At 42.7% G+C, this 22,479-nt stretch overlaps 1 protein-coding gene and 1 long non-coding RNA gene across 3 annotated transcripts in view; both read left to right on the forward strand.

The window, feature by feature from the left end:
• The window catches only part of ATXN10 (ataxin 10), a 153,283-nt gene that overhangs the window by 117,821 nt on the left and 12,983 nt on the right, over nt 1-22,479 (forward strand). The window contains exon 10 of the mRNA XM_004279588.4: nt 7,726-7,789. Within this exon, the coding sequence (XP_004279636.1) occupies nt 7,726-7,789 (64 nt within the window). The remainder of the gene's footprint in view (nt 1-7,725; nt 7,790-22,479) is intronic.
• LOC117196486 (uncharacterized) lies at nt 7,796-22,139 on the forward strand. Of its 2 annotated transcripts, XR_007470222.1 has the most exons (3): nt 7,796-8,713; nt 9,303-9,410; nt 12,994-22,139. It is a non-coding gene; the product is annotated as an uncharacterized LOC117196486 (long non-coding RNA). The 2 variants fall into 2 exon arrangements; XR_007470223.1 differs by having other exon boundaries at nt 7,796-9,410.

Raw genomic sequence — 22,479 nt, forward strand, 5'->3', positions numbered from 1 at the left:
AGAAATGGCCCATAAGCACCTGAAAAGATGCTACACATCAGTCATCACGAAAATGCAAACAAAACCCACAATACGATGTCACCTAAAAAGTCTGACAGTACCAAGCGTTGTTAAGGATCCAGGGTCACTCAGTTGCATTGTTGGAGGGAATGTAAAATGGTACAATCGTGGTGGAAAACAGTTTGGCAGTTCCTATATAAAGTTGAACATAGACTTAAAAAATGACCCAGCAAGGGCTTCCCTGGTGGCGCAGTGGTTGAGAGTCCGCCTGCCGATGCAGGGGACACGGGTTTCATGCCCCGGTCCGGGAAGGTCCCACATGCCGCAGAGCGGCTGGGCCCGTGAGCCATGGCCACTGAGCCTGCGCGTCCGGAGCCTGTGCTCCGCAGCAGGAGAGGCCACAACAGTGAGAGGCCCGTGTACTGCAAAAAAAAAAAAAAAAAAAAAAAAAAATGACCCAGCAATTCCACTCTTAGACATCACCCCAGGAGAAATGAAAACACGTGTCCACAAGAAGACATGAACACATAGTGTTCATAGCACCTCTGTTCATTACAGATAAAACTGTCCATCAACATGTGAATAGATAAATAAATGGTATATTCATAATCAGAAATAAAAATAAACTACCGATACATGTAACAACATGGATGAATCTCAAAAACATTGAAAAAGAGTTCTTTTGATGTGGTCTTATTAGTATAGAACAGACAAGTTCTACCTCTAGTGACAGGAAGCAGATGGATGGTTACTAAAGCAGTGATTGTAGAGGTGCACAGGAACTCTCTGGGGTGATGGAAATGTTCTCTATCCTGATTTGTCTGTGGTTACACAGGTGCAATTGCAGTCCCCTGTGTGTAAATGGGGACATCTCAACAAAGTTTATTTCATAAGTAAAGAAAACAGCACCCGGGGGAAAAGTGTGAAGGACAGTGTCTTCTGTTTTAGGAGTTCTTTCAGGGTTTGCAGCAGATCTCAGACTTTGTTTGCCTCGATAGGTGCTCTTGGACTTTGCGTAAATCAGGAGTGCGCAACTCATTGCATGTCGGAATCACCCGAAGAGTTTGTCTAAAGACACTGCTGTCCAGGCTTTGCTCCCAGAGATTCTGATTGATGTGTTCTGGGGTTGGGACCACGGCATTGGTTGTTTTCGAAATCTCCCCAAGTGATTCTAATGTGGAGTCAAGGTTGTGAACCTCTGGCCTAGGCTTTTGCTCTGAGTCCTAGAGAAAGACTGAAATGCAGGTCGTGTGCTTTCTTGTTGCTTCTTGGGTAACATCCTTAGTTGTTCCTCTGGCATAGCAACTCAATCATGAAATGCCTAGTAGTAAGCTGCACAGAACACCATGGAAATAAATGCAACACAGAGATAAACAATACTTATTTTTGTGAGACTTAGAGTTGATTGTGGAAGGCAAAAGCCAGCAGAGGAGTATGGTTGGAAATTAGTAACCAGAGGTGTACCCAGTTCATGAGACAGTCAAGAACATAGTACTAGCTTAGAGCAACCCATCCCTACCAGATTTCCTGTGATTGCAGAAACGTATGTTCATATATTCAGACTTTGCTGAACAACAGCTTGTGCTCTGTGAAGGATTACCATGTCCAGCCCTTTTCAAGTGTGGAAGGAATCCTAGAGAACCTCAGAACCAAGTGAAAATAACATTGCAGACTGCTGCCATTTCCTGTGTCCTTCCTGTGTGCTGGGTGCTGTCCTGAATGCTTTCTTGTGTAAACCTTACTTTAACCCTGTGAGGTGGGCACCACTCTCTTGTTGTGCATAAGAGAATCTAGACTTCATGAAGCTCAGAACCCTCCACAGGTTACACAGCTAGAGGGCTGAGCTGGACTCTCTTGTAGGTCTGTCTGCCTCCAAAAGTATCCCTCTTTCCTCTGTGTGCTTGGGATGGTAATTGGTCTCACCCCGTGGGCGGGCACGCCCACATCTCATACAAGATGGTGCACCTCATGCAGCACCCGCCTGCATCCCCTCGGGCTTCGAGCCTTCTGAGTTGCCGTCAGGCCTCTGAGAATGGCTTCCTCTGTAGATCAGAGCTTGTCCGAGCGTTGCCACACCCATGTTGGTTGTGTGCTCGCTTCAGCACAGGACTCTGCTGATCTTTGTGTGTGTGCGTTTGTTTTGAGGCACTGTGTTATGAACACATTTTCACCAAATGTTAGTTACGTTGATTCATGGGGCGTTTAAACAGGAGATTCAGTCCTGCATTGGTATTGTGCTCTTGTCTTTCTTCAGGTTTTTTTTATTTTTGTATTTAGCGTTCAGTGTGAGAGCAGACAGAATAATTGAGGCTCTGCTTTTTGGTCAACCTAATACATTTCCCTAAAGAAGCTTAGATATTAATTCGGGTTGGGCCCACACACTTTGCAGGGTGCATTCTCTGAGATTACTGTTGGCTTCGGTGGAGAGAACAGGTAGCAAATCAGTGAGTTGTCCTGCTATTTACAACTCTGTTTCCAGAGGCTAAATGTTAGTTTGTTTAAGCCAGACTTACTGCCTTGTTGAGATGTGTTACATCGTGAAAGCGTTGACTGAGCTTGGCTCCTTGTTAGGAACTACAACTTGTGACTCATTCATTGTGGGTCTAGAATCAGTTCCCAACGTGTTAGGTAAAGAAACAAACAACTTCCTTGTTTTAGGAAGCACGAACAGAAGAAAACTTGTTAATTCCCTAACTGTTTCCCCCTCTCCTGACAGGAGCTCCGTGCTGCAGCTCAGCGGCAGCAGGAACTTGTAAAGCTTGAGCTTGGTGATGACACAGAGCACCAGTCACTCCTCCTGGCGGTGTTGCATCCTGGGGTTCTTTTCCCAGTGACCGTAACCTGTGTTCACTCTTCAGTGTATATTGCGTGTTTGTCATGATGCCACTGCTGTCCTTGTCTAGAATAGTTCACTTATAGTTCACACCACTTATAGTTCATTTAATGAATTTCTATAAAAAATTATCTAATATCATTTCATAATGCAGTGGTGTGAATGAGAAATACTTATCTTAGGAAAGCAGACCCTCAGTTCAGGCACGGCTCTAGTGTAACCATGATTTTCAAGATCGCTTTAATTCACCCTTACTGCCTGCTTTAAAATGTCAGTTTTTAGCCTGTGATTTTATTTCCTTTACCCATTTAACATATCTGAGAAGTCTACTCCCCACACCGAAAACAAGATGTTTTTCTTGCACTGAATAAGAGATCCTTAATACTTTCTCACTTACAAAAAAAAAGTGGTTTTTGAAAATAAATTTACAGTTTTGCCTCATACACAGTCGAATTGTGACTCGGCTTTGTGGAAGTTATCCTCCAGTTTTCCTCATGCTTTTCTCGGGAGCCAGCCCTGAACTCCTTGCCCCAGCCAACTGAACTTCTTTCAGTTCACAGCACGAAATTGCCAACTACGCCGTCACCCCTGTGGCCCTGTATTGAGTCTTCACTGAATGCTAGTCAGCACAGTAATCCGTGCCATTCTCACAGTCACCCTGTGAAGTAGGTCCTATCATCCCCATTTGACAGGGGAGAAAACTAAGTCTTAGAGGGTAAATGACTTACCCAAAGCCACCAGCTCAGAAGCGCTGTAGGGCCAGACTCTGCCCCCAGCGCCGGCTGTGCAGCCCTCGCTCTTCATCCCTGCGCCGCCGCCTCCGGGTTCCTGGAACACCACATGTTCCTTCTGATGCCCCAGCTCTTGCGTGTGCTCTTCCCCCTGCCCAGAGCGTTCTCCACAGCCCCTTTATTTCTGTGTTTAATTCCTGTTCGTTCTTCTCAACCGTGAGCTAAAGGTCACCTCTGCAGGGAGGCCTTCCCTGGGAGCCCCATGCTGTGTGGTCCCCTAGCAACATCAAACACCCAGCTCCTCTGGCGTGGAGATGCACCCACGTTCCAGAAGGGTCTAGATCACACGTTCGCAAGGAGCTGGTGAGAGTCCGCGGCTGTTCTTGTGCTCTGTGCCGGGCAGCAGGCATGGCTCCTGTCCTGGGTCTCTCCGCTTCACCCCGAGACGAGTGCATGTGGTAGGAGCCCTCCTCTCCCATTTGCAGCCTTCGTGGTTAGCACCCTCATCCTGCGGGTGGGTGCAGGGCTGATTATTGGACCAGTGGGGGTGTGAGGGTTGCACGGAGAAGCTTTGGATACAGTCTCAGGTGGGGCCACTACCAGTTTGGCCATAAAGTTTCCCTCTGTGCCTCTCAAAAACACGAGGTCCAACCCTCAGTAGTGGGCTAACCCTCCATGCCAAAGCTTCTCAGACTATCTGTGATGAAGAACTAGCTATCTTTTCCCCAAACCATCCTGGACCAATATGTTTATAAAAGATAATATAAATGAATTACTAGAAAACAAAAAACAATTTTAAGACATAGAAAATTCAAGCCCAAATTTTATTATAAGATTCAGCAAACATAGCATAAGTATGTTAAATTGCTGGCACAGTTTCTCACTCTTTCACACACTTTCTTGCAGACTGACAGCGCTCTCCAGACCTCACTTTGAAAAGCACTTATTAGTTAAGTGACCATGGGGACGGTACCTAACTTTTGAGCCTCAGTTTCTTTATCTGTAAAATGGAACCAGTAATACTTACCCTGGCATTGTCAGAATTAAGGGAAATCATTTAAGTGTCTGTCATTGCCTGGTAGATGCTGGATGTCTGTTAAATAGCAGTTCATTAACCACCTTCCAGTGCCTCGGGAAATTTATGGGAATTAGATTTCTTCTCTTCTTTCCTGCCTTCAGCAAGTCTGTGTATCACAGCCAACTGGAGATCTGGTTTCTTTCAGTTGGACCATGGTGTTTAGAATCCTTAAGTCATGTTGGGAATGTTCATTGCTACTGGCTTGTCTTTGCTTCTGTGCCTTTTCAGTAAACAGCTAGGAAGTAAACATTTTTTAGAAAGAAAAGAGAAAAATGTATCATGAGTTCATGCTAGTATTTCTAATTTAAATGTAAACTACTTTGATTTGATACTTCTTTTTTATGCTAAGAATCTTGGTTCCTAATGACATAAATTACCCATTTTCTTTAAACTAGATCTAGGAATAAGGGTTCAGAATGCTAATCCCAGTGTTAATGGTGCTGAGACGACCTCATGCAGCTGTGGGACTGCAGTTCCATCTGAGCTCAGGACACAGCTCCCTGGGGACGTCCCATCAAAATACTGTTTCAGTTCTGTGAAATAATTGTCTTTGTTTCACATGTTGTCGGATTAATTTGTTTCCATTTTCTGTTTTTATAACTTTATAAATTCATTTCTTCAGAATTGAGCTGTAATCGACATATAACCGTATGTTAATTTCAGGTGTACAACATAATGATTCAGTATTTGCATAGCTGGTGAAATAATCACCACAGTAAGTCTAGTTACATGTATTATAAACTTAATTTCAAAAATTTCGTAAAACATATACAGGATCCCAAAGTCAAAATTGTACGACCGGGTACATTCACAGAGGTCTCACCTCTGTTCCTGTTTCGTCCACTTCAGTCTCTGCTTTGCTCTGTAAATAACCATTATTAGTTTTTTATTTAACCCTTCATTTTTTTTAATATAAAAAATCATCTGTTTCCCCTCCTTTATTACACAAAAGCTTCACGTATAATCCTGTTCTGCACTCTGCTTCTTTCACTTACCATTCTCTCCTGGTATCTCCATAGCGTTACGTTAGTGATCATGGTTTATTCAACGAGCCTATATCGATGGATGCTTGAGTTGTTCACAGGATTTTTCTTACAAATTGTGCTACATTCAACATCATTACTCCTCAGAGCAATGCAAATCAAAACCACAGTGACGCACCACTTCACATCCACTAGGGTGGCTAAAATAAAAGACAGTGTTACCAAGGATGTAACGAAATTGGAACCCTCATACATTGCTGGTGGAATGTAAGATGGTGCAGCCACTTTGAAGAACACTCAAGCAGTTCCTCAAAGTGTTAAATATAGAGTTACCATATGGCTAAACAATTCCACTCCTCGGTATATAGCCAGAGAATTGAATACGTATATCCATTCAAAAATAGGCACATGAAAGATTGTAACAGCATTATCATAATAGCCAAGAGTTTGAAACAGTTCAGATGTGTGTCCGTGGATGAATGGAAACTGAAATACGTATGCAGACTTTAGAATATTATTATTCAGCGTGCTGATGCATGCTTCAACGCAGATGAACCTTGGGAGCTTTACGGTAAGTGAAGGAAGCCGGCCACATACTGAATGAGTCCATGTGTGCGAAACGCCCGGGATAGGCACACCCATAGGTACAGAAAGTGGGCTAGTAGTTGCTAAGGGTTGGAGAGAGGGAGAAATAAGAGTGACTGCTGATGGGAATGGAGTTTAAAAACTCTCTTCTAAAACGCTCTTGACAAGGCAAGGTCTTGCCCTGTCAGCCCAGTTTAAAAACTCTCTTGGGGGTAGTGAAAATGTTCTAAGATAGTGGTGATAGTGAGACAGCTTTGGGAATATGCTAAAATCCGCTGAATTGTATCTAAATGGGTGAGTTTTATGGTATGTGAATTATACCTCAATAGAAGTTTTATAAAAGTATAAGCTGTGCTGAAGTGAATAACCTTGTACAAACATAATTCCACGTGACACTGTATTTTTGATCCTAGAAATGGGATTACTGGGCCAAAGAGTAAATAACACATGTGACTTTGCTACATATTGTCCAGTTCCCTACCATAGGGATCGTGCCACTTCGCATTCACTCCAGCAGTGTCTGAGGGTGCCGTTTCCCGTCACCTTACCAGCAGCATGTGTTGTCACACATGATGATTTGCCCTTCTGGCAGCTGAGAAATGGTATCATAATTTGCCTGCATCTTATTAGGAGCACAGTTGAGCAGATTCTGATATCTCTGCAGTCCATCCGCATTTCTTTTTTTCTATACCATTTATGTTCATGTGTTTTATCCATTTTTCTGTTGGATTGTTGGTCTTTTTTTCAGTTTCTACAAGCTCTGTATATATTAAAATATTAACCCTTTACCTGTGACATCTTTCAGATAATTTTTACAGCTTTCAATTTACCTTTTTAAAAAATGTAGTCAAATTTCAAAACCTTTCTCTATTGCTTCTGGATTTTGAGCTATAGTTAGAAATGTTTTCCCTGCTTCTGGCTTAGAAAAAGAATTCACTTACTAATAAACTGAGACTCACTTGTAGTTTATCCTGGTGAGATCCACTTTTATACGTTTTAAAGAAATTGTATTGAAGTATAGTTGGTTTGCAGTGTTGTTTAATTATACTTTTTTTTCTTTATTTTTGATCTAACTTTTTCAGCCATATGCATACACATATCCCCTCCCCCTTGGACCTCCCTCCCACCCCACCCCCATCCTACCCCTCTAGGTCGTCACAGAGCACGGAGCTGAGCTCCCTGTGCTGTACTGCAGGTTCCCACCAGCTATCTGTTTGACACATGGTAGTGTATTTATGTGAAAACTAATCTCCCAATTCATCCCAATTATACTTTTTTATATGGCTGTCCAGTTGCCCAGCATTTTTGGGGAAGGGTGAAAAGAAAAAGTATCACTTTTTGTTTATGTCTGTTTTTAAATATTTCTGGATTGATATAGGTGTTTCAGGTAATTGCACAAACAGTATAATTATAGCAGGGAGTAAGGAAATAAAAAAGGAGCAACAGATCACCTATAATCTCCAGCCCTTCCCAGGCTGTTTCAGTGTGTCAATTTGTCTTCTCTGTTCTTCGTAGGTGAACGAGCTGGATGGCATTGCCCTGATCCTGGACAGCTGTAGCATCGATGACAAAAACCCCTGTATCCTTGATGTGACTCACAAGCGTTAGTTCACCCTCGGGGGCCTTAGCGGAACAAGGCCCTTGCCTGGTATTCATTCAGGAGGCAGCTGGCTGGCTTTCTTGGTGGCTAGTTCCTAAGAACTAAGCCACTTTCTCAAGGTTCGGGGCTGGAGTGTCACTCCTGCGGTCTGTGCAGCGTAGTGGGCTCAAGTTTTCGAGGTGACTAGGACATTCTAAGCCAGCCTTCTACTACAGAGTGCCTTAAGCCTCTGAGGCAAAAGCTCATCCACGGCCCCTGTGTTCGCTGCATGTCACTGATGTCACCTTTCCAAACACTGTGTGTCCCTGGAGTAAATGTGAAGAAGCTTACATTTTTTTCTGTGGAGATTCGAGGTATCCAGTCCTCTGGAAGAACCATTTTAACACTAGTTTGGAGGCCTCTGAGACCTCAGGAATGGGGAGAAACGTTTCAGGGGCTCCGGATTCTGGTTTTGGTTGGGTACGGTCTTGCGACCCTCTGTTAGTGATGCTGGGGGCTCTGGCTCTTGCCCTTACCTGGTTTGACCACCCTTCTGGAAGGTGTTCTGCAGGGAACTTGCTTCTTCCCCCCCACTCCACCAGCCAAGGTCTTGCCCTGTCAGAAACTGATCTAGTACAGTGATGAGCCAGGGACTGGGTACAGCCTGCTAAGTTTGAGAGAGAATCTGATTAACTTCAAGACCTTCCCTGGTGAGAATCCAACTCAGCCCAGTCCCTTGCCCTGGCTACTGTGTGGCCTTGTGCCTGTTGCAGGGGGGAGGCAGGGGTGAATAAGGCCATTGCAAGGACTTTGAGACTGTAACCCTGTTGGAGACCGAGGAGGAGGGGAATTCTATTTTTAAAATGCTCACTGTGGTTTCTGTCAAGAAGAGAAAAGGAGCTGATGAAAATCATGTGTTTCAAAGTAAGTAGATTGAGAAATGCTTATTATTTGTGCTAAAGATACTGTCATTTGTCTGATTAGCAATAGAAGAAAATCTCCTATTTTAAAGAGCATGATAGCTTATAAGCTCAGTCAGGGAAAGACAAATAAACAGCCTCAGAAGACTTTTTTGTTCAAGGTAAAACAGAGTCGGTTCACTGCATTGCATTATGATCAGGCACCACAGGCTGTGCTCATTAGAGAGTTTTGAAATATTTTAGCCCCAAAAAAGGAAGGGAAAAAGAAGAAAGCTTTCTGTCACAGGAAAGCAGTAAAAGAACATTCAGGTGTAACTGCAGGTGTTGCATTTCCTGATGAAAAAGGTGATTTATTGCAAACAAAGAAATTCACCCAGTTTTACTTTTATATTCCCTGAATTGACCTTCTAGTGAGACAAGGTTTTTATTGCTAATCTTTGGCCTTTAGCAAAGACCAAAAAATTAAAAAGGCTGTTGCACACAGCACATCATAGTTCTGCAGATACGCTGCATGTGGCTCATGCTTACAGGGTCTTTTATGTTGGCATCCTCCTTGCCGGATATTCATTCATTCATTCACTCACTTCTTTCAGGCAACATTTATTGAGTCCTTACTGTGGATTTACATACATTTACAACACTGTGAAGCAGTTACTGACAACACTGTGAAGCAGATACTGTTACCCTTATCCGCCCTATTTGTAAGTGAGAAGATAAACTGAGAGAGCCTTAGTGACTTGTCCTGAAGGTCAGACCCAGAATTTAAACTTGGTGTGTACCTGATTCTTAGCTGCTTTCCTAAACTGCCTCCTTGTAAGTCACTGGGAGGGAACAGAACACGTACAGAGAAAGCACAGTAACATATTCACGTAGTGGAGAAATTACTCAGAATTATAAATTGAAAAAATATAGATGGACAATCTACATAGATAAATGTTTTTTTAAATGATAATTAATGAAGCATTGCACGCTTCCAGAATCTCCTTTAAATTGTCAAGAAGAGGCAAAATGTTACATGTTTCGTGTTATGTACATCTAGTAACTCCTTGGACTTTTGTTTATAAACCTACTAGATTTTCAAGACGTACAAAATACACTTAACAAGATATGAGACACATACCAAAATATGAGAGCAAAGGGAGAATGATGGTTGAATGGTCAGAAATGAACAAGTATTATAGCCTCGGGATCAATTTTTAGATGTGAGCCATAAATTAAAACCTGGCCTCCCTAGCAGCCAGAGCAAATAGGGCCATAATACAGATCACAGAGTAAATCCGCCCCATGTTCCTCCTCCACACTGTTTCTCAGCTCCTGCTCTCAGGCAGGTTTTCCCAACAATTATTTAATTTCCCTGACCTTGCCTCCTTACCTCTCACTCACTCTCCCACCCCCATTCATATGGTTTTTTTCTTTCCTATATTTTTTATTCATCAAAATAATAAATCTGTATTTTTTTTTTTTTTAATGCCAGAAGGTGTAGAATGGGGGAGTGAGTTCTCTGGCTCCACCCTCCACACTTTGCAATTCACTCTCTCAGGTCTTTCTTCTAGTAGTTGCTTTTCTGTAACTAAGTAATATGCTTCGCTGCTGTTTCTTGATATATCACATCTTGATGTTACCTGTTTACTTTGTTATGACACTAGGATTTGGCTCTTGTATACCACCTCCTCTCCTCCCTCCCTCATGCTCCCGCTATAGCTAAGATCCCATTTGCTCTGTTGCCTGCATGACTGGTGAGGCTGAGCATCTTCTAAAATGTTTATTTACCATTTGGATTGCGTGTGTGTGTGTGTGTGTGTGTGTGTGTGTGTGTGTGTGTGTGTGTGTGTGTGTGTGTGTGTAAAATGTGCTTGATCAAAACCTTTTTTCATTGGGTTATCTTTTTATAATTTGTTTGTAATAGATCTTTATATATTCTAGATAGAAGTTCTTTATCAGCTACATGTGTTGCTAATATTTCCTTTCCCTTGTTCTAGGACTATCTTGTCATTCCCTTTATAGCTTTTTTTTTTTTTAATTAACAGAAGTTCTTAACTTTTAGTCAAATTTATCACTTTTTCTTTATGGTTAGTTTTTTAGGTATGTATCTTGTTAAAGAAATATTTTCATACCCTCAGGTCATGATGATAATCTATATTATTTTCTGAATACTTCATATTTTTATCTTTTATATTTATGTATTTTTTAAAATTTTATTGGAGTATAGTTGCTTTACAATGTTGTGTTAGTTTCTACTGTACAGCAAAGTGAATCAGCGTATACATATATCCCCTCTTTTTTGGATTTCTTTCCCATTTAGGTCACCACAGAGCATTGATACCTTTTATATTTAGGTCTATAATTCACTTGGAGTTGATTTTTTTTGTATGGTGTGAGTTAGGGGTCTATTTCTATGTTTTTCCATATGGACACGCAATTATCCCATCCCAGTTATTGAAAGAACACACATTGTCTACTGTAGTGCCAGTTGTATCATAAGTCAGGTGTCCATATATGTGTGGGTCTGGACTCTCTTTTCTTTTCCATTGATCTCTGTGTTCTGTCCCTGTACCAGTACTATGGTGTTAAGTACTGTCACTTTCTAAAGTATCTTGATATGTCGAGTGAGTCCTTCCAACTTGTTTCGTCTTTTTTAAGAGTATTATGGCTATTTTTGGTCATTTGTATTTGCCCATAAAAAATTTTAAACCAGCTAGTCACATTCTATACATTCACACTTGTGTGTTTTTGTGCACACATGTGCTTACACACATGTACACACATGAAATCACCACCAACAAAAACAGTGTAAAATCCCCACATGTTGAATTACTCATTGAGATGCTTTGGCTAAAATCAGTGTAATGAGAATTGACATCTGAGTCTTCTAACCCATGAACATGGTACATCTGTCCATTTATTTAGGATTATTACTTTTCAGCTTTTATTCCTCTCTGTATTTTTATAGCTTCTTTGCATGGATTTTAGTATGTATTATTTTGGTTATCATGCATTTCAAGTGTTTTCTAATTTCTTTTTTTTTTTTTTTTGACCCATGGATTATTTAGAAATGCATTTCTTAAATTCTGAACAAATAAGAATTATCTTTTGGAGATTGATTTCTAACATAAATTCATTATGATCAAAGAGCACATATTGATGTTCTTTGTCCTATGAAATTTATTAAGACTTGCTTGATGACGCAGTGTATGGTCAGTTTCTGCAACTGTTGTGTGTGTGCTTGAAAATCACATCTATTCTCTAGTAGTGGAGTACAGTTTTTTTAGGTCAAGTTTGTAAAATTTTTACATTTTTAGTGATATTTTTGTCTACTTTGGTTTATCGGTTGTGGAGAGAAATGTTTTAAAATACCAGCCTACGATTATACTAAATTTCTCCTTTTAGTTATATAACATTTTTCTTTATATATTTTGAGACAACATTATTAGACTAAGGTGTATAATAGGTCTTGAAAAATATCCCTGTTGTCACTGTAAAGTGACCCTCTGTATCTCTAAAATGCTTTTTGCCTGTTACTAATACAGCTACTTTATCTCACTTTTGGTTGGTATTTACATGGTATAACCTTTACAGTCCTTTTATTTTCAGTCTTTCTGTGTCAGAGGTGTTTGTTGTAAACAGCATAGTTGATTTTTTTTTAAATCTAGTTTCTTTGCCTTTTAGCTATTGCATTTAGCCCATTTATATTTACTGTAATTACTGATGTGTTTGTATTTAAGCTACTCTGGTTTGCTTTCTATTTTATTTTATTTTTCTCTCTTTCTTTTGGATTGATTGTTTTATATAGTTCAATGTTTATCTTTTTCTGGTTTAAAAGTTTTTAATTCTTTTTTTCTATTCTGTTAATAGTGCCCTGGGAAATTGCAACATGCTTCCTAGACTGAGGAAAATCTAATGTCTTTCAGACCTTTGCCCCCTTCCCAGATAATACAGGACCACTCAGCACCCCCCAATTTATATGCTGTTGTTGTTATATATTTTTATTCTATTTTTACAACTCTGTAAGATGTTATTATCGTAGTTCTATAACGTCAGTGTTCATTTAGATCTATCCACATTTGTACTGCTTTTCTGCCTTTCACCCCTTCTTATAGCTTTGTCTGTCCGCCTGGGATGATTTTCCTTCGGCCTGAAGTCCTTCTTTCAGAATCTCCTTTAAAGTGGGTTCATGGGTGAGGAACCATATGAGTTTGTTTGAAAATGTATGCCTGATTCCAGCATTTTGTTGTGATAGCTACAGGATCTCATTGTTTTAATATGTATACTTTGACTTAATTCTAGTATTTCCCGCATGGTATCTGCACCCTCTGCATCTGGTATCCTCCATGCCAGAGTGTCTCTACTTTACCCTTTTTGTTGGATGGATTTGGGACATAATCTAGAAGGAGAATCAACAAGACTTGGTGACACTTCAGAGGCAGGAGAATAAAAAAGAAACAGCATCACAGGTGACTCCCAGGTTTCTGACCTGAGCAACTAGATGGATGGAGATATTCCCACATTTATTGAGAAAGGGAATAATTTCAAAGGAGAATATAGACAGATGAATGTGTTCATAAGCTTCATCATTTGCCTGTTGTCACCAGTCAGAGTCAATGGATGCTTTGCAGTTCTCATCATATTAACACTCAGTTCAACAGATCTCATCACTTCCTCCTTAACATAACACTTTTTTCTTTCATGATGGTGCCTCCTCTTTTTTTTTTTTCACGTCTTCCTGGCTCCTCCTCCTTATTCTCTGTTGTTTCTCCCTCTTCTACACGACTTTTAAACGTTGGAGTTCTCCTGGACATTCCAGAGCTCAGGCTCTCTCTTCTCTACATTTTCTTCCTAAAGAATCTCACCCATTTATTCCTTTATTCATTCAATGTTTATTGAACACCTTTTATGTCCCAGACACTATTCTGGGCCCATGGAATGACAGGGAATCCTGTAGGGAGGCTGTTGGCATCATGCAGGCAGGAGATGACAGTGGCCTGGGCCAGGCTGGTAGCCGTGGAGATGGGAGATGAAGTTGTATTCTGGGTATTCTGAAGGCTTTAAACATCATCTGTTCACCTGTGTCTACCACATGTAACCTCTAGACAGACCTCTCTTCTGAGTCTCAGGCGTATATCTCTGACACCCCGCTTAACATTTTGCTTGCATATCTTACTGACACCCCAAACCTAGGATGTCCAAAGTTAAGCTATTAATATCTCTGCAAAATTCTCCCTTGTCTTTTTCAATAAATGTGGGAATATCTCCATCCATCTAGTCGCTCAGGTCAGAAACCTGGGAGTCACTCATGATGCTGTTTTTTACTCTCCTGCCACTCAAGTGTCACCAAGTCTTGTTGATTCTCCCTCCAGAATACGTCCCAAATCCACCCATTTCCCTTCATCTCCATTGCTACCATCCAGTCCATACTCTCCTCACCCCTGGCCTGGATGTCAGCAGTAGCTTCCTAAGTCATCTTTCAGTTTCTGGTTTTGTTGTGTTGCGGTGATATTTATTCCCCATCCATTCAGTGCAGTCTTTTACAACCAAAATAGGGTCATTCCTCTCTGCCTCTTGACTCTCCCTGCCCCACACCATCCCTCATAAACATGCCCATTTACGAAACCTCCAAGCCTGTCCATTGTCCTGAGAATAAATCCACAGGCTCCAGCACGTCCTGAGAGGTCCTGTGTGGTCTTGCCTACCTGCCTTTTCATTTACCTCCAGACCGCTCTTCCTTTTTTATTTTTTCTTTTGCCCTACCCAGGTACGTGGGGACTTTCTTGCCTTTTGGGAAGTCTGAAGTCTTCTGCCAGCACTCAGTAGGTGTTCTGTAGGAGTTGTTCCACGTGTAGATGTATTTCTGGTGTATCTGTGGGGAGGAAGGTGATCTCCGCGTCTCACTCTTCCGCCATCTTGAAGCTCCTCCCGGTCTCCCTTTTTTAGCATTCCCCAGAGACTCTTCGTTTTTTGTGTCTCAGATCTATCTAATTTCTCACCTCAAGGCAGTCGTTATGCTCATCTCTCAGCCTGGACTCTGTCCCCTGGCTCAGTCCTCCTCGTCTCCATGTCCACCTTCCTCGTCTCTTCCTCAGGGAAGCCTTGCCGGTTGACCCCTCCTAGAACCTGCTCTGTTCCTTCAGCTTATCACAGTCTGTAATTGGATGAATATTTGTGCATTTATGTCTTAATTACCCTCTAGACCAAGGCCCATGTGGCAGGGGCCATTTTTTCTGTTTTTCACCTAAGTATAATATGTTGCTGTCAGGTGCATAGTAAATGTCCAATAAATATTTCTTAGATGGGTAGGTGACAGAGTAAAACAGTGAACAAATGCATGAAAAAGCAGCAGCTTGAGGAAGGGGTGTGTGTGTGTGTGTGTGTTTGGTGGGTGAGGGGTGGTTCAAAGCACAGGAGAAATTTCTCCCACGGGTTTGATGATTCTCTTGTGAATTGAATAAGCATGGTTTGGCAGTGATACTATTTCAGCTTGGTTTGGTTTAACCCCTTCTAATAACTCACACCAGTCAAGCTTTCATTGAACTTTAATCTCAGTATTTTGTGTTAAAAAGCAACAGATATTTCAGATATGCCTAGACTAGGAATCAGTGCAGAGATAGTAAACGTCAGTTAATGAAAATACCTCCGTTCTCTGATCACCCCGCATGGACTGGCTGCGTCCGTGTACTCACGCGTCCTCCACGGGGTGGGTGGGGGTGAGGGCTCGTGTTACCTTAGGGTAGTAGTCCTTGTTCCCCGTGGGCAGTCTGTGGTTTGGACCCTATGAAAGACTTCCTCTTTACTTGGGGATTAGGAATTTCAAGGTGGCTGAAAGCTCTCCCAGGCTGAGAACAGGGCTAGGAGGCTTACTGTCCCATCTCTTGGAGGTGGCTTCTAGAGACCGACTGGGGTTTCTAGTTCCAGGGAAAAGACAACATCTCAAAGGGGTGCTTAACCCCAAAGGACAGCGCTCCGCGACGGCTGCTGCGTCAGGGACACAAGACCAGCTGTTCACTCGCCGGCTCCCTTGCGGAGACCGGCAGTAATGACACAGTAGCAGATGCCATCGGAAAATTCCAGCTCCGCTACCACAGGGTCCATTTCTTATTTGTCATTTATTGTGGCAAGTGGGATTTTTTATTGTTGTTGTTTCCAAATAGAAACAGCTGAGCTTTATTTGAAATGTTTTCCCTTGATTCTCTTTTGATCTATGTTTTGATCAGTTGTCCTTGATGTGGTTTTTTTTTTATATTGTTTTTATTGGAGGGGGAGGGGACAGGGATAGGATGAGAGTCTAAACAGGGTTGGGGTTTTTTTCTGTTCTTTCTTTTTCTTCCTTCCTTTCTGTTTCCTTCTTTCTTTTTTTATTGAAAGCCCTCATTTGTAAGTTTTACTTGTGTACAGAAATGTAACCGTTTATAGGAATAATAACCAAACAGCATTTCCCCAGTGATCTCGTGTTCGGGAAGTATGGCATAGTGGCAAGACCATCAGTTCTGGGGCTAGACAGATGCAGATTCTGCCCCTTCTTAACCTCTAAACACTTCACTTAAACCTCTGTTGTGAGTTTTAGCTTATTTATCTAAAATGGGACCTGTCCCCGCAGGGTTATGGTGAATGTGAAATGTCATCATGTTCGCAAAGTGCTCAGCCTATAGTTTCTCAACAAGTAGATGTTCTTGTACAAATATCCTGTTACAGCTGTTAATGCCTAGGAGAAAGGTATATTTTCATCTGTGATTGCACTGGGTCAGTGGTAGAACTGAAATAATAATGATAATAATATCACAGGACAGAAGAGAGAGTCCTCAAACAGAGTAACACATGCACAACAAAGGCGCCCCTGTAGCTGAGCAGAAAAGGATGGTCTTTTTGGGGGTTTTTTGGGTTTTTTTTTTTTTTGGTCTTTTTCCATAAATGGTGCTAGACCGATTTAATATCCGTAGGGGGGAAAAAGCCTACCACCCCTACCTCTTCCCATTCATGAACATTAATTCAAGATGAATCATAGACCTTAATGTGAAAGGGAAAACACAAGAGCTTCTAGAAGGAATCATAAGAGAATACGGTTATTGTCTTAGAAGAGGCAAAGATTTCATAAACAAGGCATCAAAATTATAACCGAAAAGTGCTAACTATAAGAGAAAGACTTTGAAAAGGTTTTTGCATTGTATATATCTGACAAAGGACTCATACCCATAATAAATAAAGGACTCCTGCAAAACAACAAAGAAAAGGTAATTCAGTTTTTAAGAATGGACAAAAGACCCATGGCATTTCACAAAAGAGGAAATCCAGATAGATGGCCAGTAAATGTATGAAAAGAGCTCAACATCATCATTCATCAGGGAAGTGCAAATTGAACCCACAGTAAGGAGCCCACCAGAATGGCTCATAAGAGGACTGACAGCACCCAGTGACGGCAAGGATGTGCAGCAGCCTGAACCTTAGTAAACTGATGGTGGAGACGGCAACTGGAAAAATGCCCTTGGAAAACTGTCGGTGTCTGCTAACACTAGGCGTCCACCAGCCCTGTGAGCCAGCAGTTGCGCCCCTAGCTGTACCCCCAGGAGAAATGCATACACATATCTATCAGAAGACGTGTGCAGGAGGCTTCCTAGTCACATTATCTATAATAGCCCCGAAGTGGAAACATCCGAAGTAGTCAGCAGTAGAACAGAAGTTGTGGAATGTTCATTCCGTGGAACAATACACAGCGGTAAAGAATGAACTGCTCTGTGTAACAAAATGAATTAACCTCACTAACATAGTTTTCAGCTAAAGAAGCCAGATTCAAAAAGAGTATACACTGTATGATTCCATTTACACGAAGTTTAAGAACGGGCAGAATTAATCTGTGGCGACAGCAGTCAGAATGGTGGTTACCTTGAGGGGTAGGAGGGCAGCTGTTGATAGGGAAGGGGTACTTGGAGGTCCTCCGGGGTGCTGGGCACATTCTGCATCTTGATCTGGGTGGGGTCATGTGATGTGTATGTGTGAGAAAACCCATCAGGATATACACTTAGGACGTGTGCGTTCTGTTGCTCCTCACATTAAAATTTTTAAAATCATTGAGTTATTTCTGGGTGCCAAACCCTATGCTATACCCTTTACATACATTATCTCGCACAATTTTTTTTTTAACAAAAGCCTCTTTGTTGGGAACTATTATTTTACAGATGAGAGAAGTAAAGCTCAGAGAGTTGGTTCCCTGACTGCAGCTGGTCCGGGCTCTCCCAGCTCGTGAGTGGCAGGACCAAGGTGCGAGCCCAGGATTGTCTAGTTCAAGTGTCTAGACTTCCTTGCGGGTGCTTCCTTCACTCCCTCACAGTGTTTCTTCCAGTCTCCCTTTCCTGGGGGACACGTGGGCATTCAGATGGGTTGGATGCAGTCTTGAGTTAATTAGTCCTGTTGCGTCTAGCACGTGGTACCCACTCCTCTGCTTTGGCCTCAGGTAATAATCGAGGTAGATACCTAAGCCCTGAGGTGGTAGCCGCCTTGGAAAACAGGTACCTCTGCCACGGCCAACTCCTTCCTCGTCTAAGACTTGAGCATGTGTGTCTTCCTCCTGGAATTTTCCCACAGTCCCCCTGAACTGAGCCTGAGTCCCTCGTCTTGATCTTCTGCAGATCCGTTGTGTTACCCCTGCCACTCTGTGAACATAGCACATGGAAACACCTGGATACGTAACTCTTTCCCTCTAAAAAAAGTCTATCCTAGGCGGGATCTGTATCATACTGCACACCCCACACTGGACCCTGTGTGTTACCACAGTGTGTCCCAAAGCATATTTTTTTCTGCAGTATCTTAAATGCTATTATATGAGGGAAGGCTCCTAAATAATACATATATGTAGGACCTGTGTTAAGCAGGTGTCTCTCTTGCAGGGCACCACGGAATGAATCTTTACTGTTCTCATGTGCATTTTGGAAACTCTGGACTACAGTGCCACATCTTGGGGAATGCAGGAATTATAGTGTAAACATGGAGACACGTTCCATTCTATACTTTTTCTTCATGAGGAGTCTAGCTTGTGACTGCGCCTGCCAAGCAGCCACCAGAGGGAGGCGTTCAGGGAAATGCCTTAAACATTTCAGAATGGCACAGCTGGCTAAACTTGATGTTGTTTATAAAAGGCATCAGTGAGTTTCCACACCGGAGCAGTACTTATGCGGTATGCACAAAATGATACGTTTCTGCTTTTAATATCTTACTGTGCCCATCCTAATGTTCAAAGCAGAAATCTTTCTGCTGAAATCAGTCTTTCCTCCTCCGGAGGGGAAGGACTGTCTTCTATTGACTTCTGTGTCCCCAGCATTAAACAGCTGGTGAACCTTCAGTGATCATTTGTTCAGTTGTTGAGCTGACATTAATTAAAACTAGAAAACCTCTTAATGCTGTTTGGCTTTCAAAAGGTAAACTTTGGGTTTGGCTTCCCAGTGATTTAATTTGGTTTTTTAAAGCCTCTCATTGATTCTCTTACCCCTCACCTAGTGTGATTGAAGATGTGCAAACCATATCTTTCTCCCTGTCCAAAGCAAACAAGTGCGCGCACGACTTCGCAGGTTAGCGGAGGCCTCCCTGGGACCCTGTGTGAAGCAAGTCAGTGAGGGGCTATGGGTGGGCGATGCTCAGGTGCCACTCCCAGGCTGAGGAGAGCGTAACACGCTGCCACCCTGCACCCCACACACGCTCACACAGATGCAGGCCAAGGCGTCATCTAAATAGACCCGTTCAGGGGCTTCCCTGGTGGCGCAGTGGTTAAGAATCCGCCTGCCAATGCAGGGGACACGGGTTCGAGCCCTGGTCCGGGAAGATCCCACATGCCACGGAGCAACTAAGCCCGTGCACTACAACTACTGAGCCTGAGCTCTAGAGCCCGCGTGCCGCAACTACTAAAGCCCGAGCGCCTGGACCCCATGCTCTGCAACAAGAGAAGCCACCACAATGAGAAGCCCGCGCACCACAACAAAGAGTGGCCCCCAATCGCCACAACTAGAGAAAGCCAGCACACAGCAACGAAGACCCAACACAGCCAAAAATTTTTTTAAAAAGAGTCAAAGAGCACAAACCTGATGGATTTGACTATATAAATAAATAAACAAACGTGTTCAGAATGAAAGAGGGAAGAAGACCCGTTTTACGTAGCTTCTACGGTATCCTAGCAACTGGTTCCCCAGGGCTCGAAGCCGAAAGTTGGAGGAGTGGGATGTCATATCTTGCATGAGGCTCTCACAAAAGTGGACTCTGTTTCCTTGTTCAGGTGTTTTGGCAAATAGTCCCAACTCTTTTAAAATGAGACTAAAGTACTTCAGGCTGTACTCCTTCAGATGGTGTCTACTCAGCTCTTAGTTGTGTGCTGCTCGTTTTCTTACATCCCTAAGATCATAGCGGCTAGAAATGAAAACTGTTGTCAGCACACTGAAACGTTCGCATGTGAAGGCTGCCGAGCCGCGCGCGTCTCCTGTGCACACGGAGAGGCCAGAGTGCGTGGTGTGCGCGCCTGCCCGCTGACCTCAGGCCTGCGCGCTTGCCTGGGCTCTGGGTCGGTCTTGCCAAGCCTGCCTCGCTCAGCTGTCCCCCTGCCTCTCGGACGTCAGAACGCGTCCGGTCCTGCTCTATCTTGTTTACTTGCATGAAAAGCACAGTTGCTTGAGGTTTATTGTCACGTAAGGTAGAAAATGGGAGTCTGTCCTTTTCCAAGGTGAGGTGCCTGGCGTGAACTGTGTCACCGTTGCTCCCACTCAGCCTGGGTGGGGACGGGGCAAGGCGCCCTCACACCAGAAGTAGTGAGACAGGGTCCTCGGAAGCTGCTCCCTTCGACTCCCTGGCTGCCACTTTAGCCACCTGGCTTTGAGGTGACACCGTGTTTCCTTAATTTTACTTCTCAGCCGTTACTATCAGTGTTTTAAGTGCCGCCATATAAAATTAATTTCAAACCAGAAACAAAGCTTTCGCGAACATTTGTTGCCATTAATTTTTGTTCTTAAGGATCCGCTCCTGTAGCTGATTGATTTGACAAATGCTGTCTGATGAGCGAAACTTTAGGGAAAGAACGTCGCTGGGAAACCACGTTAGAAATAACTCGCTTAAATGATTTCGCGTTAATAGTCTTCCATGGCAGTTGTGAGTTTGCTAGCCTAAGTATTTTGAATTTTGAAACTAAAAGAAACTATATGAAACATCTGTTTATTGTTATATTACTTCTGGTTTTCTTTTAAAAACTTTTGACGACTTTATTTTTTAAGAGCAGTTTTAGGCTTACAACAAAGTTGGGAGGACAGTACGGGGACTTCCCATTTTCCCACAGCCCTCACACGTGCAGAGCCTCCCTCATCAGTAACCCCCAGCAGAGGGGCACTTCTGTTTTTTTAACAGAAGTTGAACCTATGTTGACACATCATTATTACCCAGAGTCCATAGTTTAAGGGTCCACTTTTGATGTTGTACATTCTGTGGGTTTGGACAAATACGTAATGACACGTATCCATCATTGTAGTATCACACAGAGTATTTTCACTGTCCTAAAACTCCTCTGCGCTCCACCTCTGCATTGCCCCTCCCCTGACCCCGGCAACCACTGATCTTCTCCTGTCTCCATACTTCTGCCTTTTCCAGACTGTCACAGAGTTGGAATCACACAGCACGTAGCCTTCAGATTGGCTTCTTTCACTTGGTGAAGTGCACGTAAGCCGCCTCCATGTCTTGTCGTGGCTTGCTAGCTCATTTCTTTCTTTAGTGCTGAAGAATATTCCATTGTCTGGGTGTACCAAGTACTTGTTTTTCAAAATTCTTTTCTCTAACACTGTTTGCATCATAATCATTCTGCACACCTCCCCAGTCTCTCTATAGTATAAAGTATAGTTTAAAAGAACTTTTATAAGTCTTGACTCTGTATTTCAGAAGTTGTATATCTGATGTATAGATTAGACCATAAAGTAGTAAGTCTGAAATATCCTAAATAGCCTAAAGTTCACCTGCATGACAGTTTCCCTCAGACACTGCCTCTCGTGGCGCTGAACTCAGATTCCAGGGAGCCTGTCTCTGCAAAGAATGTGCCGGACGCCTTTTGAAAGTACATTCAGGACACAGTTTACCAGCACAAGGACATCCAAAGTTTCAGTGCTTGGTAATCATACCTCACCTCTTTCCCCAAATGGCATTACCAGGCTGTCTCACTGGGCCTGTTGCAGTTGAGGTAGACTCCTCCGGCTGTCATACTCAGGGTGGTCCCCGAGGGTGAAGATCTGCCTTCAGAAGAGCCACTGAATTCAGAACAGAAGGATGACTGCCTGCACACAGCGTGCCCAGAGCACTTCCGGCGCATGGTTTGTGCTTTAGAAGTGTTGCCGTTGTTATTTAGATGTGTATATTTTCTGACAAAGTTAATTAATTCCCAGTTTTTCTTTTTACGTTTGCGTTCTTTATTAAAATGAGCAGTGACTTTGCATGTGTTTTTAAATCACTGTACTTACATAGCACTGCCACACAGAATCCATATTTTGCAAGACACTTGAGAGGTCGGGTTGCTAGAGTTTGGCGCAGAGAAACATGTTCTAGGTACCCTGACTAATGTCAGTATTTTTGCCTGAAATGACCTTAGTCAAATGTAGCAGTGACAGAGAAGGGCCTGGTCCAAACATCGGTGTGCCACAGCCATTTCACGCCACCGTTAAATAGTAACTGGCTGGCTGTCCGTTTTGTGATCATCATTCTTAGCAGGAAGTGTTGGATTCTCTGTACCACTTATTCGTCTAGAACCGGAAGATTTAAAAAAAAGCCCTTACT

The sequence above is a fragment of the Orcinus orca genome, chromosome 11 (assembly GCF_937001465.1).
Source record: "Orcinus orca chromosome 11, mOrcOrc1.1, whole genome shotgun sequence".
In the NCBI taxonomy this organism is placed as follows: Eukaryota; Metazoa; Chordata; class Mammalia; order Artiodactyla; family Delphinidae; genus Orcinus; species Orcinus orca.